Genomic DNA, 24,256 nt, shown 5'->3' with positions numbered 1-24,256 from the left:
TCCCTGTCTCTGGGACTAGATTCCAGTACTATCAACATAACTCAAGTGGTGACATTGATACTGAGGTTAACAGCAAACAGTGCACATCAACAGGTAGTTTAAAAAGCTGATCCATTACCTTTCTAGTCTCTGCATGGTCATGGCTAGCGTTTTATTGAGTTCCTCTATCATCCGGCACCCCGAAGGGTGAATGGGCAACGTGCTGGACCCAGAACTGTGGCTGCCGTACTGGAGCTGGTGCTGGTGAGCTGCTAACTGGGATGGCAGGACAGTGTGATGGTGCTGAGTCAAAGGCTGCTGGGAGCTCTTCTGTGTGGAATAGGATGCGAGAGAGAGGTCTGGCCCCCCTAAAGGCATGCAAATCATGACTTTCTTTGGAGGTAGTGGAGGTGACAGTTTAACTGGCATACAAGGCAGTTTCACAGGAGCACCAGGATCTAAAACAGAAGAGAGAGAGGCCTTGATGTTAATTTTCATGGCAGTAAGATGGAGATCAGAGTGTCTGCCTAGGTGAGCAGGTACTGAGGTTGCTAGTCAGCATGGGAATGTGCACCTCCTTCCCTGCTGTGACAGACAGCTCTGCGTAGCATGTGCTCAGCACTGTCTTCAGGAACAAGTACCGCTGAGTCTCACAAAAAACATCCCAGGGCTGTGCATGCCCCTTAATAAACACGTTATGCAATGCTCAACAAAGCTAGTGGCACACTTGGATACTTAAAAGCCCTAATCCTCCAGAAGAGCCCTGTGAGGTACGAGCAATGCCTCCCGCTCAACAGGCACGCAAACAGGGGGAGAGCGATTTGGCATCTGAAGTTACGGGGTGACTCACTGCCATCACTGCTGGAGCCAAGCTCAGGGATTCCTGATCCTTCTTGGCCACTGCAGTGTTATTACTGCAAGTCACATTTCTTACAGCTTTGTAATGTGCAAACTATGGTGTTACAAATCACATTATAGGGCAAGAGAGAAAAGAAATAGGGTTTGAATACTAAACAGGAGTGGTCTGGAAAAACACAGGGTACAGGAGGAGAAAATAATAAAGGGCAGAAGATTGTTAGGATTAATGTATTCTTTTACAGAAGATTTGGCAGGCACTTTTCTCTGGACTCATGCACTGCATTTTAACCTTTTTAACTCTAGGCATGTTCATTGAATTACATAGTTGACCTGCCAGGCAAAGACTCTCCCAATTTCCATGGGAAATTAATGAGAGGTCCACAAGCAAACCTCTCTGCCAGGACTCAATTGCAGGATAAAGATTTTTGGAGTTGCATTGTAGAATGTCTTCAGAAGGGAGAAAAAGTAATGCACGGGCTTGTAGTTCCTAAGACGCGTGTGGGAAACGGTCACAACACATGCTAAGAGCAAAAATGAGAGCAAATATATATGCTGTGAGCTGCAACTGTGAGTCTGCGTTTAGAAGGAAGGCCAGGCTGTTTTCAGCCTGGAATACTAGACATTTCGCTCTGCAGGCCAGGCTTGCACGCGCTTTGGCCTCTCGTTGCTTCAGATCGGTCTTCTTGCTCTAACATGGTAAAGGAAGTGAAGGGCCAGAATCTTCTTTTGACCTGAGAAAGCTTGGGAGTAAGATGTTGCTCACCAGGTTTCAAAGGTCATCATCCTCCTGAGCAGTATCAGATTTCTAAAGACCTTTTCCAGATGGTTCTTTTTAGCATTTAGTATTCTTCCCCTCGCTCCCTTTATTCCTTCCTCCCTACTGGCCCATTCTGGGTACTGCCTATACTGGTAGCCATATCTACTAGCCATGGTGCACAAGGCTGACACTAGGACTTCCAAGCACTAACACTTCTTGAAAACGATTAATGTGGAAAAAGACCATGCATGAAGCCAACCTCAGATCTGACATAAGACTTACTTTAGTGCTAGTCACAGCATCATTGCAACCACAGTATCCACTTGATACTAGTGTTTTTACTACACCAGGAACAGCACACAGACAGTGAGTCTTCCCTCTTCAAGGGGCTTATAGGCTAAAGACACAAGAGAGGCAAAGGGTGTGCAAAGATGAAAGAGAGGCATGGAGTGAAAGTGGTCTTTCCACCTTGCAGAGGGGGAGAGTTACAGAGAGTAGAACCCAAGTCCTTTGGCTTTCAGTGCAGTATCATGTTGTCTCTTGAAGGCAAATATTCTTCTGATGGCTCCACCAAGGCTGAAATCTCACTCATGGGATTGCCAAATCACAGAGCACTGCCCTCACTTCTAAAGCAGATTGCCTTCTGTACATTAGCAAAAAAAAGACTTTCAGGATTTTCTATTCAAGCACAGGAAGATCTCCAAGTTACTGTATTTTTCTTATATACACGTTATCTGTGTATATTTCCTCTCTGTATCCTGCATAAAAGAACACACTATCTTCAATAAAAGGTAAATAACAGAAAGAGTAAATTGTATAAAGCCCTGAGAATAAGGCTCCTATGGGATTTGTAGTAACAAAGTGTTTTCAGAAATTTGTGCTCCAGGCAGTTTCACTTCTAGAACGGGTCCTGAATTACAAAGCCTACACTGAGATCTGTACTTCCACTTTGAAAAGTGCTGGTTTGACTGTTAGTTTTAGAACCTTTTCTGTTGTATCTCAATTAACGTCTGTGCCTGTGCCTGCATGCCCCATCACTCTGTGCATGATGCAGGGGAGTCATCCTTAACAGTGAATTCAAAGAGATCCCAACGGCAGGCGTCTCTTGCTTCTGAGAAAAGAAGAACTGGAAGTATCATCAACTGGGTGTGCTGCCTTCTGTGATCCTGAAGATTAGAGCAATATTCTGTGTTGGGAGTGAGTATAACATGCTAAATGGTTCGGCTATAAAGCACAGAGGAATCCTTCCATCTCTATTCTAAAATATAGTGAAAGTTTCCTTTCTCATGCAAGCATTCATCTAGTAGAGTTGTGACAGAGGGACTGCAGCTTTGGAGTTGCACAGGAGAAAAGTCTAGCTTAATTATCCCAAGTAACCACATACGCCATCATGAAGCAGATGTTCATTCTTTGGTTTCCACTTTTCACAACAAAAGTTCCAACCTTTACTTTCCATTTAAATTAAAAGAAATCCTTCCCATCAACATCTTTCCAGCGGTATCAGTGCTGGGTGACTCCCCTGGACACCTGCCAGAAATCTTGTCCGTTATTTTTAACATCAGGCTTTATTCAGACCGACTGTGTTTCACCCAAGCTCTTGAGCCTGTCTGAATACGGCCGTAATACCTAAGCAGAGCCTTGAAAACGAACAAGAGGCATTAAATCTACTTGTCTGCCTTTCACCTTCAGGAGAATTCCACTAGCCTGTTTAAAAAAAATAAAGTGACTAAAAGGAAAATGACTGCAACAGGAGAAGAGTTCGATCCATTCGCTTGGAAACCTATCAGCATGTCTTCACTGACATCAGTAACGGAGACCTTGTACTGTCAGTTTTAATGAGTGGTCAGATCAGCGAGTGCGCTGAAGAAATGGGGCCTTGCTCAAATCCACGGGCTCCAGGCATGCTCTTGGAAACTGTGCTACCATCATCTGAAGAAAACAAGAGAACAACTTGTCCCTGAGTGTAAGAGTGAGATGACTGGGTTTTACAGTTCTTTCCTCTGTTCGTTTTAATTTCATGATGTTTGTGACGTGTGAACCAGGGGTGGAACCAGCTACTGTCTACAGCATGGAATATCCACCAGACATGGCCATCTGTAGATGAATAAGGAGCTGTACAGTGGAAATATGAACAAGGAATCCGTGATAAGTGTCTTCTCAGGGGAACATTACCAGAGCCTTAAATCACTGCACAAAGCACTCACGTGACAGAGGGAAGCAAACTGTGTGAAACCAGGTGTGCAAGTCTGATTAACCTCTTCTGGCTGAGGTTCTTCATGCTCAAGAGAATAATGAGCAATTTTGCAAGATGTTGGCTCCCAGCAGGGTGGTGACCACTCAGCCCTGTGCATGGCTAAGTAATAGCTGTGCCGGAATTGAGAAAAGAGATGTTAGACATAGAAACCTTCCTACTGCTGATGACAATAAACTACTGAAAAGATGGTTGTGGATGCCACAATATTTGCTGCACATCAGACCTATGACAAACAGTTCAGCCCCTACACCTTCCATACAGATAATTTTGCTAACGCCTACAGTTGTTGCATTTCCTTCTAGGCTTTCAGGGGATAGATAAATAAGCTTTCATTCGCTGCACAGAAGGGTTGCTCTTGTATGGTTCTTCTGACGTGTTTGTGGCAGACCGGAGCTGGACACCAAGTCTGATGCTTCAGACGTGAACGCGGCTGGAGCGTTGGTTGGCATGTGTTGCAGATACAACTGCTGCAGACAGGGTGCTGGGAAGTTCTGGATGTACGGCAGCAAATGTTGCTCCAGTGGGACTGGTAGAAAAGTTCATTAAAATCCTCAAATTCTGCCCCAGCACAACTACTGCATGGAGAAGGCACGCCTGGGAATCCTGGGCTTGTGGCAGAGCTGGCTGTGCTTGCTATCCTGCCAGTGGCAGAAAAGCTTTTCCTTGCCTCCTTGTGATGCCGAACAGGAACCAGTATTGTACCCTGACAGCAAGGAAGGCCAATGGCCTCCTGGGTTGTATGAGTAGATGCACAGCCGGGGATCAAGGGATTATCCCCCCTCTACTCAGCACTCCTCGGAGTATTTCTAGATTACTGTGCCAAACTTAGGACCCCCCAAGAAAGACATCAAATACCCAGAATGAGTTGAGCAGAGGGCCATCGCAACGGTCAAGGGCTGGAGCACCAGACCTGTGAGGAGAAGCTGTGGGACTGGGGCTTGTTCAGCTTGGAGATAAGACAGCTTGCAGGTGGGGTACTTAACAGCACCGCTCCAGTGGCTGTGAGAAGGTTACCAGCAGGGTGGAGCCAGGCTCTTCACAGGGCTGCATGGTGGGTAGAGGAGACACAGTGGGCAAAAATCGAAACAAGAGAGGTTCAAGACTGGATTGTTAGGAACACATTTCCCCCCCTGAGAAGAGCCAAACTGTGGAACAGGTTTGCCCAGGTTGTGCCACTGGCATCCTTTGAGGTTTTCAATACCCAGCTGGACAAAGCCCTGAGCAACCTGGTCTGACCCCACAGCTGGCCCTGCTTTGAGCAGGATGTTGGACTAGAGACTTGCTGAGGTCCCTTCCCAACTGAATGACCTTACACTATGACCTTTGCTGTACTATATACAAGTAATACAAGCTGCCATAAAGTTAATGAGTTACTTTTTAAATTCCATCAACTAATCAATTCTGTAAGGTAATGTGCAAAACCCACCATGGCCTGTGGAGGGAGCACCATAGTGGAAATGAGGTGATGTGCCTGATATTTGCTGGTAGCATTTGGACAAGTAGCTTTTACTTCTTCAGGTCTTCTCTCCCGGAATCACTTGCGCCCGAACAGCAGGAGTCTCTTTTCTTCTTTCAATGATATTTTTTTGAGCAGATTCATAGAGACAAGTTAAAATGTGTTCTCAAAGATTTGCCATGCATCTCCTGCTGTCTACAGCAAGATCTGCAGCCTTGTCTTCTGGGAAGATTTGAGACAGAAATTCTTTGCTGTCCTGCACCATGCATGCACCCAAGGTTAAGGTTGAATTTGGAGAACACAAGCAAAGCATGCTCAGCCTAAAGGTTGAAAAGCACAGCTCTACATGAATTCCCATGCAGAGCCTTGAAGGGAGTTTTAGAGACAAGACTTCCTGTGGCATAAAGGGGGCCTACAAGAAAGATGGAGGGGGACTTTGTGCAAGGGCATGTAGTGACAGGACAAGGGGTAACGGGTTTAAACTGAAAGAGGGGAGATTTAGATTGGACATCAGGAAGAAATTCTTCCTGGAGAGGGTGGTGAGGCACTGGAACAGGTTGCCCAGAGAAGCTGTGGATGCCCCCTCCCTGGAAGTGTTCAAGGCCAGGCTGGATGAGGCTTTGGACAACCTGGTCTAGTGGAAGGTGTCCCTGCCCATGGCAGGGGAGTTGGAACTAGAGGATCTTTAAGGTCCCTTCCAACCTAAACGATTCTGTGATTCCGTGATTCCGTGCTATGTACTCCCCCCTCCTGGAAGCAGCAGGCAGAGGCAGTACAGAGAGCGCCCCTGCACCAGGGACGCGTTTGTTATGAGAGTCTGGGGGTGCTGGTGAAGGAGAGCTGCTTTGGCTTTGCTGCCCCTCCCTCAAGCATGCAGTGAAAAGAGAATTGGCCATTGCCCTCACACAAGTGTAACCTGTCTTCACAAATGTAGCCTGCCAGAGCAGGCAGCAGGAGTCAACATCACAGAGCAGGAAGCTTGTGAATAATGTCTTGGGCTCCTCTATAGAGGAGCCTTCTGAGACACCTGTCACTGTTGGGTTACAAAACACTGAGGAGAATATTTACTGGATAAATTGTAGCTGTAAATACTTTTATAATGCTGTAACTAATGATCAGCTGTGCTGTGGCAAGGCAGCAGGACATCAGGCATCCATGTTACCACTTTGTATCCCTGGCTTGTCTGCATTATCAGAAGTAACTTTTGGGGACTTGTAACATTTCCTACCCTGTTAAATGTTTGCCTCTAATTATGAATTAGCTCTTACTCTACAGAGATATAACTAGGAGGCCCAATGTCAGAACTGAAAACATGCTATGCCTCTCCCCAAAATCCTGAATGAAGAAAGCAAGAGAATGTAAAAAGTTTTTCAAAACATAAATACAACTGCTGAGTGGCAAGATACAACCAAAACTACACTTCAGTGTAATACTAGGCTTAAATATTAGGCTTAAATACTCTGAGGTGTTGCTGAGATCCCAGTTTAGTGGAATATATTTTGTTCTCTGATGTTTTAGGGCACTTCGTGGGTTACTGGTGATTCAGTTGTTTGAATGGAAAATACCTAATTAATTTCAGAAAATATCATCTGTGCTGGCGAGAAATAACAGCTTAATGAATCAAGATCAAAAGGAGCTGTACACCACTGGGGTGTATTGTCTGTCAAATCAGATATGACCAGTCTTCTTGTCACTTTCGGCCATTACAGATTTTATGATAATCTGGGGATTTTACCCCGGCAGACCAATTAATTTAGTCCCAGGTGATTATTTCAGCTTGTCCTACATTTTCAGTCAAGTAAGGGGGGGTGCAAGCGTTGTCCTAAATGTCTGGGTTCTGCATGTGGATACTGGAGAATTAAAATGATGAAACAAATTCTGCCCGTGAACGTTGCCTAAAAATAATCATATCTGAAAAACAGTATTAGGCTCACCGCGAGGTGAAAGGCCAACAGCAAAATGCAGAGCAGTGAAACAGTGGTATCAAAACAGTTAAGGATCATGTTTTTCTCCTAGGGCTGCCTGTCTTCTAGTGCTGTGTGGGCAGTTCCACAGCCAGTGTTGTGCTACAGACATTCCTTGTGGAGGCACTGTCATCAGGAGCATGGGAGACGGCACGAGGCAAAGCACGGAGCACATTGGCAGTGGTCCCTATTCCTGCAGTGCCCCATCCTCAGCCTTGAGAAGAAGGATGCCAAGGTTGTGCGATTTCTATTTGCTAGAGGCAATTCTCTCTTCCTGTCACCTTTAAAACAGATTTTTCCTTTTCATTCTCCCCAAAATTAAATGTGCTCTTAGATGTTTATTTTAGGCCTGCTTTTTTATGTGCATTTCTTATTGAGAGAAAGTCCAATTTTTGTCTTGGCACAGGCAGATAGGTGTTTGAGATGGTTCACAAATGCTTTCAGAGATGAGGAATGTTTCTTTTCCATTTCTAAAAACCTGTATTAAGTCCTTTGCCAAACCCTGCAAGTCAGTCTTGATGCCTTTATTGAAGAACTTTGGGCTAAGTTCACAGCAAGAAGGTGGTCAGACTCAAAGGAAGCTTTTCTTTCCTCAAGTTTTGTATTTAAAATATTATACTCCCCTCCCCCCCTCTTTTTTTTTTTGCTGCTGACCACAACTGTAGTGATTTTGTAGTATATATTTGTATAAAACATGTTTCTATTAAATATACTTATGTACACATATATATATACATCTTAGAAAAGAGGTGTTTCTGCATTTTCAGATGTGTACCTGAACCCTTCAGAAGATCATATCTCCCCTCACAGTTTCCTTGAACAGAGCTACTAGAATACTAAACCACTGTCACTCTCCATTAGCCCTGCCTAGTATGTCTTAATTTCTCCTTCAACCTTCTCACAAAATCTTCAGTAGAAAAACGAGTATGCAACACAAAGAGAAATGTCTTCCCTTCAAACTCCAGAATTCAGATTTCACTTGTTTTCTCACACACAAGCTGAGGATGTCTCTGGAGTAATTAGCAAAAGAATAGCGTTAATTCTGCTTCTCACTGATGAGGGTGCTTCATTAGGATTGATTGCTCATTTCCAAAGATTATACACAGCTAAAATAATTGCCAGTGGAGAACACAAAGCACTGAACAACACATATATCCTTTAGACCACCAAAGTAAATGGACCCTTAAGAATAAGTTTAGTACTTTTATTTATAAGGTATATATAAATGAGGCTTTCAGTTCTATCAGGAGTAACTGTCAACTAAATTAGGGCCCTATGACAAAATCTGAATCTCTGTTGCTCTTCTGTGAGGGTTCTGTACATGCACCTACAAGAGTCTGTCTGTATGCACATACAATAGTTTACATAGGATTGGAGGAGAGACCACTAAAGACCCCCATGAATTAAGAGAAGTCACCATTCTGTTTCACTTTCATTGGAAAGTCGTCACCAACAAGCAACTGTCTTATGCTGATAGCCTGAGCCCTATTCTATTTCATACAAAATTTCCAGCTGCAAAAAAACCTACAGCAGAAGCCCTCCTCTTCTGATTCTTCTGCTGTCTCTTACAAATGAAAGGCTTATAATTGAAGGACATTTGTTACCTGTCTTTTTTCCTATGCTATTCCTACTTTTTTTATTTCTTCTGTGTTGGCCTCATTTCTGAACAGCTTCTTGTAATTGGGACAGAATGTTACGGGAGATCATAGGAAGCTGGTTTTGTCCTCACCTGAAGCCATTAATACTGCTGCCTGGCTTTCCAGGCTGCAGACCTGCCCACTTAGTTTAAGGCCCACTTAGTATAAGGCATGACATTAACCATTATGTGTAGATTTCGGCAGGCAAGAAAGTAAAGATATTTCACATAGAATGAACAAAACTGTACAGAACAAAAGCGTGTGGTCATCTCAACAGAAACATGAAAAGACTACGTGGAGATATGAGAGAAAACCAGAGCACGGTCCTTCCTAATGAGCTCTTTCCTGATACATATCTTAACCTGAATAAAATGGGTATTAACTGTCAGGAAAAAAAAATCCAGAATGTATTAATGTGGACTGAGCATTTCTCACATCAGCCCTGAGAAGATCAGGGCAGCATTAACATAAGCAACTTAGTGTGAAGACCGGTAGCTGCCCCAGTAGAGAGGATCTAAACTCAGGATTTTGAGGTGCTGCCTCTTGGGCAGCAGCTGCAATTATGAGCAGACTGTTCAAAATGTGCCAGCAAGCATTTAGGGAATCTTTTTTGGTCTGTGTAGATGTAGCCATCCTTTGCTTCAGTGGTCTAATTGAGAGACTGGAGAGGGGAGACCTACCAATCCTCCTTCTACATGTACCTAGAGCTTTGAATACCAAAGAGTCTGGACACCTGTGAAAACATCTGGAACACAGAAATGGAGCCTGTATTGTCTACTGCTGCTAGCTGCCATGCAGTGAGAGAGAAACTGCAGCATAAACTGCAGGACACCAAAATCCTGGTCATCCGGATGGGTCTGCCCATCACCATCAGGATTCAGCAGTGGGAGTAGTCAGAGCAGGGGTGGAAAGGGTGAGCAGTTAGGCAGGCAGTGCGAGCAGGGAAGAAAATGGCAAGAAGCCACGGGACAGAATGGCCTGTGTAAGTATCAGGGGGGCACGTAAAAGACCAACACTTGGCAAGATAGAGGGTGTGTGCATGGCGACCTGCCCAGATGGCAGTTGAGAGGAGAAGCAACAGAGCAAAAGGAGAAAGCAAAACTCTCCCTTTCCCCTCAATTCGCATCCCTCTTCTTATTAAAGGCATTTAAAGATATCCTAGCATTTTCCTGATACTTCCTTTCCCATCAAAGCACATCCTGCAATTTTTGTGGTGACGGTAAGTCGTGATGAGTACAAGCAAGGAGGGTTAGGGAAACGCAGTGGCGGTCTCAAGTAATTAGAGCTGAGAGGGGAAGTGCCCTGAAGCAACCCTGACAAAGTGAAAATGCTCTGTGATCCCTGTCTGAGGTACAACACAGATACCTTACTGGTACACACAACAACACGTGCTACAGTGTTACAGGAGGAGGGAGGACACAGAACCTTTTTGTAAGGGCAGGTTTTTCCTGTAAGGGAAACGGTGGTGCTGAGGGTCCAGGAACACCTACTTACCAGTTAAGTGGCTGGCAATCCTGGCAATAGGTTTAGGAGGCAGGGCAGGGGGCTGTTTGAGGAGGGACAACTGTTTCACTGGGGTGTCCTCATGGTCTCCAGGGAAAGCAGCAGATTTTTTGGGGGGAAGTAGCAGGACTGGCTTAGCTGTAGGATCTTGGGACAGGAGGACGCCGGATTCATTGGATGTGGGGCTCTCTTCAGACACTGGAGGACACAACCACATCATAGACGCAACAGCATTACGAGCAAAGCAGCAGCGGATACAGCCATAGTAAGACGAGAAAAGCAGCACAGCAATGCAGATTAAGAATGACTAAAAGGTTTCACTCAAACATCATATAACACAGAAAGGAGGAGAGGAGGAAAGAGAGAAAGACAGAGAAAGAGAAACACACATCTACACAACAGCCGAATTTCCCATTACCTCTGACAGAAGCCAGCTCCCTTATGTCAGGCTGGGACGTATTCCCACATCTTGAACACAAATCAAGAGCCTTAAAATGTCACATCTCAGATGGTCTGTCACCACAGCTTGTTCAGGACCAGAATGTTAGCAGGTGGTCTTTAAACTTATCCTATAAATGTAAAAGCACCTCACGGGGCCTACACTATTCCAAAGTGGATGCAGAGCTATGCAAGATCATGGATAACACTTCTACCGGTCACTTTTCCTCACCTGACCTTCATTCAGCATTAGGTGATGTGGGAGGAGGAGATAACCTAGATGTACAGCATTGCTGTCTCTCTGCACGGGCTGGGGAAGAAGCAACAGGGAGCCTCACCTAGGCTGCATTAGTGACCGAAAGCTGTGTGGTGTGAACATCACCCAACACCACGCTGCAGGTAAAGGGCATGACATTGTACCCTAGGGTTTGAAAATGTTGTCAGCTCTCTGCTCCAGAGTTCATTGGCACAGCTGAGGTGTAGCTGGAGAGTTAGAAATCTGCTCTTAAATGCTGACAGCGTGTAGGTTGCTTGTGCAGAAGTAGAGGTTACTTCCACGCCAAGTCAGTCAAAATTTGTCATGGAGCATGCAGTGACAATCTGTGTGCTGTCACCTCCTTCTCCATTAGAAGACCTTGGTCTTCGATAAGGATTTCTCAGGGCTAGACACCAAACATTAGAAGTCAGAAACTTGTTTCAAACAGCTTAGAGTTCCTATATCATAACATAAACGAGATGTTACCTGTCCCATCCATGATCTCTGTGGTCGGGAGCACCTCATATGAGCAGGGTTCCCCAGATGCTGGACCTGACTCCAGTTCTGCCAGGGCTGGCAGGGATACCTGGCTGGAGCTCAGCACCTGCCCGGAGCCCAGAGGCTGCCCATTCTCCAAAGTTCCTTCTTCATTTGGTATGGAAAGTTCCCCATCTGTTCATAGTTGGAGGAAAGCAGAATGACAACAGAAAACACGTAAGTAAGATGCAGAAAGAAATTTAAATGAAATCTGTTATCTCCGTTAGCTTGCTTACAAATGAGGAATCTGAACTGGGATCTTGTATGTATACAGAAGACACAGGAATAAGGATCAAAACAATATGGTTTGTATCTCAAAAATACAACTCGTGCAGAGCAATTTTTTGAGATGTCCATCTGTGATGTTCTGTCCACAACAGTTTCACAGAAGTCTGACAGCATTTCACTTCCCTTACAGGGTTATTTAGATTTGGGAAAGATCTGTCAAATGTCCGTGTTGATCTTTTGCTTACCCTAGAATGGTCATTACGATCCATGGCTTAAGCTGGATGGTTCCTGACCATCCCCCATCTATGGGGCCATGCAGCCCCATGCAGGACCACAAAATCTGGTTTCCCTCTGTCTCTGTTGAAGCTGGGAAGTAAGGAATACGAATGGGCTGAAACTAAAGATATGGAGCTTTCTTAAAGAATACTAATATACACAGTATATAATTTATAATATTTTAACAATAATAATAAGGATTATTCTCTTTCCTTACACCAAATTCTATGCTATAAGGGGCACAAGCAAATCACAGAAGTATGTCCCGATCTTACACACAAATAAAAATATTACAGCTCCCAGCATCAAGAGGTTAAGTAAAGGAGAGAATAATTTTTATAGTTGCCTGATGTAAGGTCTTGAAACTGGAATATGGCAGATTCCATTTCAAAAGTCATTTTTTGAAGTTATTAATAATATCTTCTCTATCCGAGCAAAATCTCTGTAACAGCAGCTGGTAGTTTCTTTCCTATCAAACGCCACTTCACATTAAACATCATAAAGAACAGAAGCGAGGGATCAGATCATTCTCTATGGTGCCAGCCTGCATGATTTTTATCTCAGAACTTGTTATGCACAGCACTCTGGTACCTGGAGGCAATGACTACATGGATATCTCAATTATGATTTTATAAAGGAAAGTGTTCAGCCTCTGTGGTTACAAGTGGAAGCCTGAAAATATAACCAGAATGTGACCTGTAAGGCTAAAAACCAGCAGGCAAACAAATGGAGCCTAATTTTACTATGCATTTAAATTATTTTTTTAAGTCAAACTCAGGATTTCAGGATCTGGTTATTGATTTTTGGGCACCTCTGATTAGCCATATCACTGCTGAATGTACTAAGCAGAGACGTAGATCATTCATATGAGCACACATTTTCCCCTCACAGGGCTAAGATGTGTGTTAACACTTTGGTAAACGATACTGAAAAAAATTTAAGCCTCACTTAAGCATCAGGACACAGCAATTAACAAGTCTGAAAGTACGTTAGCTGATAAGTATTCAGAACTACGTCTCTGCCTTCCAAAGCTTCTCTACAGGGAGTGAAGATGGTCTCCTGCTTATTTTGGAATTATTAGAAATACCAAGGTCTTGACTTTCTTGTTTTTTTTGGAGGCCTTTTGAAGACCTAGAGAGCTATTATGGTACACAGCCACATCATACTAGACTGAAACGCGACCCACGGCTTTCAGAGAAATCAACCGAGATGGCTAAAAGGTGGCATCATTAATCAAAACTGAGGATTTTGGCCAATTGTTTGCAGCAGTCTCCTTCTAACTGCTGTGGTCATTCAATACAAACCCATTTATTTCCCCAGGCAGCAAAAATCAAACAACAGTTCAGCCAGTATTTAAGCTGAATGTTTTTCCACTTAGCTGTGTGGGGGAAATGCTATGTATTCCGTGCTCTCTCTCTCTTATAAACACACACCTTCGCATGTGTTTGGGATAGGGGATGCTGTTGTCTCAGTTACCTGGTTTCATGAAGGAGCGTAACTGTTTCCTATGCACAGCAATTGTTTCTTAAATGAAAGGCAGTAATTGTGTCCAGCAATATTCATTAATTCAGAGCAAGACTGAATTTGACCATAACTGTGCGCAGACGAAAAGTATGCATGATAAAACCAGTCACATCTAGTTATTGGAGGGATATCTGCACATCTTTAATGAAGCGGGATACCTATCATAACATGCTGAGCACCTTGAAATCTTACTGCCTTAAGTGCGCCTTGCACTTCTTAAGGTACATTCGGCAAGATTTAGAAAGATAGAATTCAAATGACCTGTTGAAGGTTTATGAGAGCAAAAAAGTAAAACGCGAGATAAAATTTTGGCTTTCACTTCTTGTCATAACAACAAGCACAACAGCTTTCTGTACTGACAGCATAACCGTTTTAAATCTTCCCTCTGATTATCTCCAATCTTCATTTAGGCCCTACAACTTGTCCTTGGATTTGACTGAAATCATCAGACATGACACAGAATCATGACTGAAATATACACACTAAATCAGATCCCGCTTAAAGAAGAGATACATGGGGAGCTGCTCAAGTACAGCAAACAGATCAAAGATGCGGATAAAATAATTTGTAGAATGAAGAGTATCTTTGTGTGAATTAATCCTGGATCAGAGACATGCTTGACAACCAGATATAAAAGGCATATTACTTATTATTTTTAAAGTACTAAAAGCTATTCTGGATAGCTGACATACAAAAGAAAATAATCCTGGTAATGTAATTATAACATACACAAGGATGAACTGATTAGTCTTCAGGAACTGGCTATGAATTTAAAGTTAATTTTGCACAGTGATAACATACGTAATCTTTTCTTCTTGCACTTGCTAAATCCTTTGCTGTGTTTCCACAGAGCCTGCTGCTACTTAGTGGAGAACGACTTTCCCTAAATGCATGAGCTGTGATAATGCAGTCTGAGTGTGAATCAGCTGGATCTGGACAGGAACAGAGACAGTAGCTTGACCTCTGCAGCAACAGAAGCACAGGAAGGCTGCTCTTCTGTTACTCAGGAGGCTCTGCACACCTGAAGCGACTGAAGAAACAGGACCTGAGAGGAAGCTCTGATGCAGAGGACTCTACGCAGACAGTTCCAATTCACCCTAGCATGGGAAAAAGCCAGCATGGGGTGAAGGCCTAGAAATGCACAGATGACACGGTCAAAACCTGAAGCCCCTAAGTATGGTTTGTACTCCTGAACTCACCTGCCATTCCCACTTCCAGGAACTTTTTAAAAAATTGCCTGCTGCAAAGCAGCCCACAGGGCATCATGCTGACTGGTACAGACCAGTCCTTTTTTTGTTTCTTCACGTCAGAGCTCTCCCTACCCTCTCACCCCGTCTTTTTACTCTGAACACCTTGGACTGGGCTGCTCCTTGCACGTCTGAAAAGTGCCACACTCACGTGCTCCTTCCACAGACAAATGGCTAAGGAAGTCAAAATGATGAGGAGAGTTCAAAATCCTGGGATTTTTTCCACTTTAGTTCTTCAGTACTTGCCTGCTCTCAAGTAAGACTGTCCGGGCAAGCATTCTTGATGGCAAAGGCTAGGAAGGGCAGAGAAGAATTCATGTCCTTCTCTGCCATGGCCCCCATGGGCTAGGGAGATGGAATATGAGTGTTCTTGCATGTGGTCAAGACCTGTTCCCAGGGCTGTTTCCTAGCCTTGGTGGCTATCTCAGCACAGTGGCTAGGATCCTTCTTGACTTCAGGCTCTAAGCAGACCCCCCAGTTGTGTGGGATCCTGCGGAGTTTCAGACAGGTTGACATATGGTTGTCCTCCCTACTTCTGGAGGAGTTAAAATCCTTTCAACATACTGAAACCGCAGCACAACCGGCTCTCTGGTGGCTGCCGTGCCTTCCTCCTTGCTGCATTACCAAAGCCACTTCTTCAAACTTACGCTCACATGCTGCCACAAAACCTGCCTTAACACGAAAGTGCAACACTTCCAAATCCTGTCAGGATTTAGCTAGCCTGAAATTTGGGTCTAAATTCATGGTTTTGATTAGATAGCACAAAAATATAAAAACATAAAAGATGAAGACTGCCCATGTTTCCTTGCAGAACCATTGCACCACCGTCTCTGAAGCAAGCGATCCGTGCACACCCATATTCAGAAATTTCTCACTACAGGCAATCTCATCTACGTTCAGATAAAATTAGAGGTCTCAAAACACTACAAGTAGATTTAATCCTTTGACTGGCAGCATGGAACAGTGGGCAGTTCTAAAGACTGATGCTTTTGGGACGGTTACAACTTCATGTGAAAACTGAAGCTGTTTATCTGTGTGTGGGAGCAGTGGTGTAGCAAAAATGAACTGAGTTCTTCTAAATGCTGTGGTATGTTCTGAGTTGCAGGTGGGAGATGTATTTTTAACCTCTCAGTGCTGCCTGCCCACAAACCATTAGAACAGCAGGTGCCTCATCAGATACTTCTTTGACTTATTATTCTTCCAGAAGTACACAGTATTTGAAAAAATTACAACCTTTGCCTACACTTTCAGAAGACTCAAGTCACAGAACCCTGGAAATGGAAGATGACAGAAACTGATTTGGTCGTGAGTCAGTCCCTTGCCAAGAAATTAGCTCTCTGCAGTTCAGTCTGGAGCGGTTTCACTTGACTAGTCTAAGTGTGGGGATCACCGAAGTGATAAAAGCATTTCTTGATTCCCAAATATAGCAGCTGGACTGCAGTGACTCTCCCATGTGTGAACATTGTGACTTACTGCGTTCTGCTAACTTTCACCTGCTGGATGACACGAGCTCCTGCGAAAGCCAGCAAACCCTGAAGCAAACAGGTCAGAGTGTCATTTTATAGAGCAGGCGATCAAACTTGCTAATTCTGCTTTTCTTCAACATAGAAGATAGGATAGAACCAGTAATAAGCACACTGCAAGCTCCAGAACTTTTGCTCTTGGATCAGTCTATCCATATTAAGTTTCCTTTGATCTTTATGGATTTTTTAAGAAAGAAAAAGGCAAAATTACTCACTCACAGGCTAATGCTTTGTCCACCTCCTAGGAAAGGGAGGCAAAGATTTAACATTATGGCTAAACCTATTACCGGTGCAAGATGCCTCTCGGCATGGAGGCTGCTACCTTCATCAAATAAAGCCTTCTGCTATGAAGTGCTAAAGTCTGCAGTGTTTTCTTGAAGAATTAGAGATCACCTAACAGGAATTACACAGAAAATGTTAATTCCACTTAAGGTTCGCAGTGAGATATCCTGTATTAGAATTACTCTTGGATTATTACACCACTGAAGGCAATGTTGCTTTTGCTCTACAAATCTCGACTTCTCCTATCATTGCATCATCAGGGCTACTTGATCACTGCTACCAGACTTGTGTATTACCACTTCTCTACCCTAATTCTTCCCTTTGAGGAGGAGTACCAATTCTTAGCTTCCTGTGTTTGCAACCAGCAGGAAATAATGTAGGACACTGAACAGGAAGTCCAGCTGTTTTGCATTGTAATTTCTCTTTTAGCGGCCCTGACAGTAAAAAAGTCTAATGTCTCTGATTTTTACACTGGAAATAGGATGAAGCAGCACATGTTTTGTACAAGCTTTTTTCTGATATTAAAAGGTGAAAAATGACAATAAAGAGGAATTAACTTTCAGATGAGGAGCTCCCCAGAGCTTAGCATCTGCTTCACAACATGACACAGAAGACTATGAACTAGAACACTATTTGATGAACAGGCAAAGCTGCAACACTTTGGTAGCAATGTGGAGGGCAGGGTCAGGCTGCACAGGAAAGGTTTTTCCTGGGGATGCCTTTAGGTATGTGTAGGGACATGTCAGAAAGCAGCTATGTGTGACATGCAAGGCAGGGATGAAGGAGGGCATTCCCTGGATGGTGGTGTGCCTGAAGGCTGACTCCCAAGCTGGCCAGAGCACTGACGAGGAGCTACACCCTGACCTGCGCTGGGCTGTCATGCACTGGCTGCATGACACACACTGGCTGTGACAGCCTGGGCCATGCCTTGCTGGCCATGGGGATGCCCACCTCATGGGTGTGTATCCGACCCAAGTCACGCTGCAAAATGTGGGAAACCCAAAGCAGTGAGAAGGCAAATCTTTTGTCAGGAGTTGTTTCTACCCTGAAGGTGCATCTAGGATGACTCCCAAGCCAGGAGGCCATAGTGAGAGCAAGGGCAGTGCTACATTTAAAGGACCAGAAGTATCTAAAATACATAATGGGTAAAAACTGTACAACTTAATGACAAGCAGCATATTCTCCTGGTTTTGCCATGGTTTTTATTTTTTTCCACTTAAAAAAATAAATGGTTCGGGACAGTAAATTTTTAAATCATCTCTCCTTTCCAAATAAGCTACACTTAAAAAGTAGGTAGCAGATTTAAGTGCTCCAGACTTTATGAGGTGGACCCCACTTCTAATATCTGTGAAGGTTTAGAACTTCTACTGACTTCTGACAGGTTTGGTACTGGTATTGTTAAAAGACTTCTAGACTTTGGATTAATGAGGATTTAAAGCACAAACATAAGTTGTATTGAAATTAAGACACAACTTTGGCATATCTCTACGTAATTTGCTGAATTCATTGACTTAGTTATTGACAAGGGAAGCCGCAAAACAAATAAAAGCTACAGTTAGACTGACACTTGTGTAATAGATGTCAAATACGTGTTGCATTACTACTGTATAACAATGGTGTTTTGCATAAATAATACATTACCAACTCAAAAAAATTAATTATCCTGAACAAGGAATTACTATGTCTTCAGAGCTGTTTCAAGGGAATGTGCACCATTCCATGCTCATCGGTATCCAAAATTTTGAAACATTTCCCTTTTCCACAACAGGTAGTCCCAAGAATGACTAAACCAGACAGTGGTAACACATGCGGACATAGACCCACTCCATCTCCACACAGCCTGGATGCTCCGCTGCCTTGCAGCGATTGACTCCTGCAGGCTGCCATGACTTGTATTTCTACTGCTTTACCTTTCTGATTAGCTTTCAGTTTTATTTCCTAGGTAACTATTACATTTATCCAATGGAGAGGGCCAGTGCACAGTGAAATCAAACAAGATATTTGGAAACATTATTTTGCACAGTCCTACAAAGCAGGACTCTGTTCTCTGTTCTTAAATGCTACAATAATGTAGTATCTGGCCATAAAACTATATGGGATGTAAATTTAATGTTGTGAAAAGAAGAACACTTACCTTTATCAAAAATTTCTTTCAGCACTCCTCGTTTTATGAGCTCCTCTCTACTTTGCCTCATTGATATTTTTCTTTCCAAAGCTGTAAGTAAAGGAGAAGGGTCAATATAAATAGAAAAGAAGGCAAATGAATGTTTCAGAAGCCATTATGCCCTTTAAGGCATTTAAACAGTGCTGTTTCTCCTCTTCAAGTCAGTGGCAAACTACTGTCTCCAAATAAAGGCTACTGACAGCCCAGGGCATCTGTCTGCTGCTGTAGACCAGCCGTTATTGACAGAAATGGCTATTGACTGACCAATTTGAGGGCATGTCTGCACTCCCGTTGCTTAATTTTAACACAACCTAAGAGAATTAGAGACAGCAAAGGGAGAAAAAGGCAATTAGTGCAGAAGCCAGAGAAGGAAAGGTAAGAAAGAAGGTAAGTGAAGGATCACGCCAATGAAAGATGTGGTCACGTAAGAGGAGCGGCACCTCTGCTGCCCTGAAGCCAAGCCTTGTTTGCCACTAGCTCCAGTGACACCAGATCAAGGCAAGATAAAGAGCTGTTTAGTGGAGCCTCCTACTCCCTGGAGGGGTGTTTTCCCCAAAAAAAGATGTTAATTAAGGAAACTCCGTGAAAGCCACTGCGATTTACACCAGGTCTGAACAGCCCAAGTCCCGTACTGGCTGCTTGGAGACCGCGGTCACTGGGGCAGCAAAACGACAGATAGAAATTTCATGTTTATTTAGTTCAGTGGTAATTAAAACAATGTCCAATTAACCAAAACACCACAAAGGACATGCATTCAGGCAAAGAGCTGAAAACCAGCAAGCACGGGGCACGAGAAGTGATGTGCAGGAGCGGCTGCGACTGCGCGTGCTCTGTGAGGAAAAGGTCTGCGCCTGCCAAAAAAGAGGCACGGTCAAGGGCGAATTGCTTCTGCCATATGCTCCCCCATCAGACCCAGCGCAGATGCACACACACACACACACACACACAAATGAACTGGGATTTAGCTTCTCCAGTCTGCCCAAGGCAGATTTAAAGCAAAAGCAGCTCGGAAGCCCTCTCTCCAACCCTGAAAACATGAGGGTGTAACCTTTCCTGGCACTGCTGCGCGCTTGGCTGTTCCCGCAGGGGCACGGTGTACTTGATGAATTAGCTGTGCTTATACTGACACACTGCACTCATTGCCACTTATTTGCTGTCGGATACGTATGGCTTCGTATGAACAAGGTCAGCTCCGCTTCACTCTTTTCCATAGGATAAACTTGAGCTTCCCCATTTTCATAATCAGTTTTGAACATGTATTCTCTGGGACAAAGAAGGTCAGTAGGTACAGCCAGTGGCTAATAAAACCCCTGGTCTCCCCTAAGCACACCCTCAGCACCCATCAGAATTAATGGGAGATCCCTTTGCTGCGGCACAAGTCCCAATATCCATCAGCCAGCTACACGGTAGTTTTACTTTAGAGGCTGTTAGCAACAGCCACTGCATTTTCCAGAGTGCCTTAGCCCCATTCGAGGAGTGTTTGAGGCTCCTCACTGGCTTTTAATGAAATTCTGATTTCTGAGTTTCTAATATGCTTTTGAAAAGAAATACCCAACAATCAGCCTGTGGAGTCATGCTGCAGACTGCCCCCAACCTGCCTCTTCTGGTTGCCTTCAGGAGCCTCTGGTTCCTGCCTCTGGTTCTGGTTGCTCTTCAGGAGCCTTGTTCTGGTATGGCATTTAAAGTTTTTTCCACGTGTTCCCATGTTTCTTATGAACAGATGCCCTCAGCCCCTCCAAAAAAAAAAAAAAAGCCCTGTCTGACTGGAAAGAGCAATTTGGCAGCACCCAACACCTTTCCAACAGGTCTGGGAAAGTGTGATTTTGTGTTTGTGTAAGCAGCCGAGAGCACCCAGCCTGTCTGAGCTTGTACTTCAGTGGGAAATCAGGTTGGGGGAACAGCAGCAGAGCAGCAGTCTCTGCATACAGGCAGCAGCACTGCTCACAAAACAAAGACACAGGAAAATACCGCTGTTCCTGCACTTCACCTTCAATAGCTAAGTAACAGATCCACGTTACATACAAATTCACTGGCACCCACCCGGGTTCACCGTCCCGCCTGTTCAACAGCTGGCTCTGCAAGGCAGCAGTGTTACTACTGACTTCATGGCTAGGAAGTCCTACCACATTATTACGGTAATGGTAAGAAACATGGCAATTCTGTGGGCTGGAGTTAAGGCTTTCAGGGGACCGACTGCTACAGAGGGCTAGCAGGACGTTTTGAAGAAGTGCAGGAGTGCCTTTCCCAGAACAATGGCTGGGCCAGACACTCAAAGTTGCCCAAGACTTCTCAAAATCACAGACTATTTTTGCAGTCTAGCACAATTTTGAAGATAAAATATGTCTTTGGAAGACACAGGTTTTTCAGATACTCCCTTCTAGTTGTAATCCGCTTTTGCTGAAGAATGAAAAAAAACACCCCTCCAGTTTGAAGCTCTGACTAAAACAATTTTTTCCATTTCCAAATCCTTTCTAAGTAGGTACAGGACTTAAAGTATTAATTATTTTCCTGCTAAGCCAGTTTAATTAATAAGATATTTAGAGGAAGGGCATGCTGGGCTAAGAGCAGCACTGAATGATAATAACAGATGTTATACTGAAACTATCGAACATGCTGCCTTCCATTAATACAAATCTTCCTCCAAAACAAGTCTCGTACATTTAAGTGTAGAAACTGCTATACTGGTGCAGGATCAGGTGGAAAACACAAAATGACAAGCGCTTAGATGCAGAGCTCATTAGGATCTAGTAGCCGGAACAATGAAATGTTTCACTTGGTCTGGATTTCTCTGGCAAAGGTTGCCTGTTCTTTCAGGATTTTCTTTTCAAGCAGAAAGCTGATGCAGAATAAATTCATTCGCTCTCCACTGAGAAGTGATCCATTCACAGCAGAGGATAAATAAAAACCTCCAAATTAATCCCTGATTCATGACAAACTTGTAAATTCTGTGATGGGGAAAAATTAAATATAATTAATATTTAACAAAAGATGTATTACTTCATTGGCAATTTTCTTTGGTGATTAACCTCATTTTGTTCATTTGTACAATCTTCCAGGAGATTATAAATAAGCATTAAGCACTATTTATGGGTTTTACTTACGCCAGAAATTGTTTTTTTCTTAACAAATCCATCCATTCTCCAAGAAACTCTGAGTTACTAGTTTACAGAAATGAGCGTATGTGTATTTTATGGTCTCAGTGTACAGATTTTGCCAGTGTGCTCTGCAGTATGTTGTTTCTTTCAAGCTCTGATGAAGAAACAGTGGGAAATGTTTTTATTAATGTTTCTGAGCTAGTGTTTTTGAACTCATCCCTCGGGAGCAGCACCCCTCTGCTGTTCAAGCACAGCTTTTCTCTGTGGCAGACCCATTAAGATCAGTAAAGCCTTGACAGGGTCAGGAGGATTTCCTGCCCCTCTGTTCTGGAAATAAAGTGCAGTTTTGTCTTTATGCCTTTAATAAGCCGTTGTGCTCCACGATGGCAGCTATTGCGGGCTGCTCCTCCAGCTGAGAAGGTGAAGCCACCCATTGCCTCTGTGCCAAGCGCTTCTGCTGCTCCATTAACCAGCCAAAGGGGCGTTTCCATAGCCAGGCCTTGGAACCTTTCTGTCCCTCCCATCCTTCCCTCCAACACCAAAATATCTCAGATGAACTCTTGCAATCTGCATCTAGTTGAGAATAAACTGGTCCCTTTGCATAACTTGTCATGTTGCTGCTTAAACAAAGGGGTGGACTAAATAAACAAGTCCTGCTCTTTCTTCTCCTCTGAGAGACGGAACTAAAGCCCAGTCTCTGCCGGCCAGTTGAATCTTAACCTCGCTTTTTCCTGAGACTGCCCTTGGCCCTTGTCTTAAAAAGCACTGGGGGTTGCTTTACATGAATTCTTCCTTTCAAAGGCCACTATCATTTTCATGATGATTTGAGGAAGCAAAGGTCGTTATAGGAATGGAGCTTAGAGCAGAAGCTTTCTGGTGCATCAATTATATTTGGATTCAATAGGCAGAAATTTGCTTTGCTAATAATTCAGATTTGAATAATCTGAAACCAATTGCTTTGCACAGTGTTAAGATCAACAACCATCAACATTTCCTTTAGACTTGTAAGGAAGGAGAGATTTTCAGATGTGAGGGATTATGTATCAAAACATGTCACATCATCTTGAAATTCTTCCAACTAAGTAGACTTTCTTGATAATCAAACAGAGCAGGATTAATCTGATACGAACTTTTATAGTGTGGGCTTCTGCCTCAGAGTTGTCCTCCTTTTGTATTAAGAGCAAATCTCGGGTATGATTGACCTCAGCCTAATGTAAGCATCTAAACCAGGCTCAACTGCACCTTGGAAGTGCTTCTTAGTCTTTATCAACAAGGGTAAAGCTAAGGGTGACTAGCTGGGATAAAGATGCCTAAAATTAGGGCTGAACCCACTCCCGACATCAAAATTGACCAAAGAGGGTGGGTTTAAGAAAAGAAATGCTGCTGTAGATGAGTCTCAGACGGAGCTGAGGAAAATGTAGATGTGTCAGCTCACACAGAGCTCCATTAATTTTGGGATTGTTTCAAGAGCTGTGGCATGGCACCCAGCATCACTGCTGTGAGCCTGGGGCTTGACCAACACCAAAACATAGCCTGGCTGAAATACCTGTTTCGCCTTTCTCAGTGCTATATATGAATTTTGCTTGGCTTCAAACCCTCATAGATCTCGTGAAGCTTGAGATAAGAAAAAAATATTCCCACAGGTTTCTGAATCTTTGAGATTTAAAGTTCCTTATACAAGTTTTGGGTCTCTAATCTCAGCCTGGGTTTTCCTGTAACAGTACCATCTACAAAATCTGACTCAGACAGGTTACTACCTAGAAAGGATTACGATCCCCTTTTTGTCTGTGATGGCTGCCCACGACATTTCTTGTTCTGGCTGTAGCATAGCACTCCTATTCTATGAGACTGCAAAATAAGTGAACATCAGAGGGGAAAACGTGTGGGTATTAAAAGTTAAGTTTGATTTTAAAAAATGTGTTGGAAATACCTCTCCAAATCAGGTGCTGCTACAGTACTTGACAAAAGAAAATCCCTCTCCTTAACTGAATCATTCAGAAAACTTCTGTGGCATGTGCTACCATACAAATTAATAGAATAGGGATAAAACCTGGCATTGATGCCACACTGGAGGAGTAACTCAAAACACTGTAGAAGCAAATCAGTATCATTATTACGATTACGGAGGTGGAAAAGTGAGTACAGACAAGTTTAAATAACTTGACTTGTCACCTGCTAGATCAGTAGCAAACCATTAACAACAACTGTTCTGCAGTCAGTGGTTAACACACTATGTTAAGAAATCATCCTTCTAGACTTAAAATTTGTTAATCTATAA

General features: G+C 43.5%; 1 protein-coding gene across 1 annotated transcript; it reads right to left on the bottom strand.

The window, feature by feature from the left end:
* Nucleotides 1–118: 118 nt before the first annotated feature.
* On the bottom strand, nucleotides 119–18,976 carry LOC104510910 (phosphatase and actin regulator 1; the record flags this gene model as incomplete). Its single annotated transcript, XM_010153309.1, has 4 exons — nucleotides 18,854–18,976; nucleotides 11,589–11,774; nucleotides 10,400–10,606; nucleotides 119–437 (listed from the first exon to the last, which is right to left on the bottom strand). Coding segments are annotated over exons 1-4 (773 nt in total), but the record flags the coding sequence as incomplete, so codon positions are not given.
* Nucleotides 18,977–24,256: the final 5,280 nt, after the last annotated feature.

This window comes from Eurypyga helias, unplaced genomic scaffold, assembly GCF_000690775.1.
Source record: "Eurypyga helias isolate BGI_N326 unplaced genomic scaffold, ASM69077v1 scaffold37926, whole genome shotgun sequence".
Classification (NCBI taxonomy): Eukaryota; Metazoa; Chordata; class Aves; order Eurypygiformes; family Eurypygidae; genus Eurypyga; species Eurypyga helias.
This window is presented reverse-complemented; position numbering and strand designations above follow the sequence as displayed.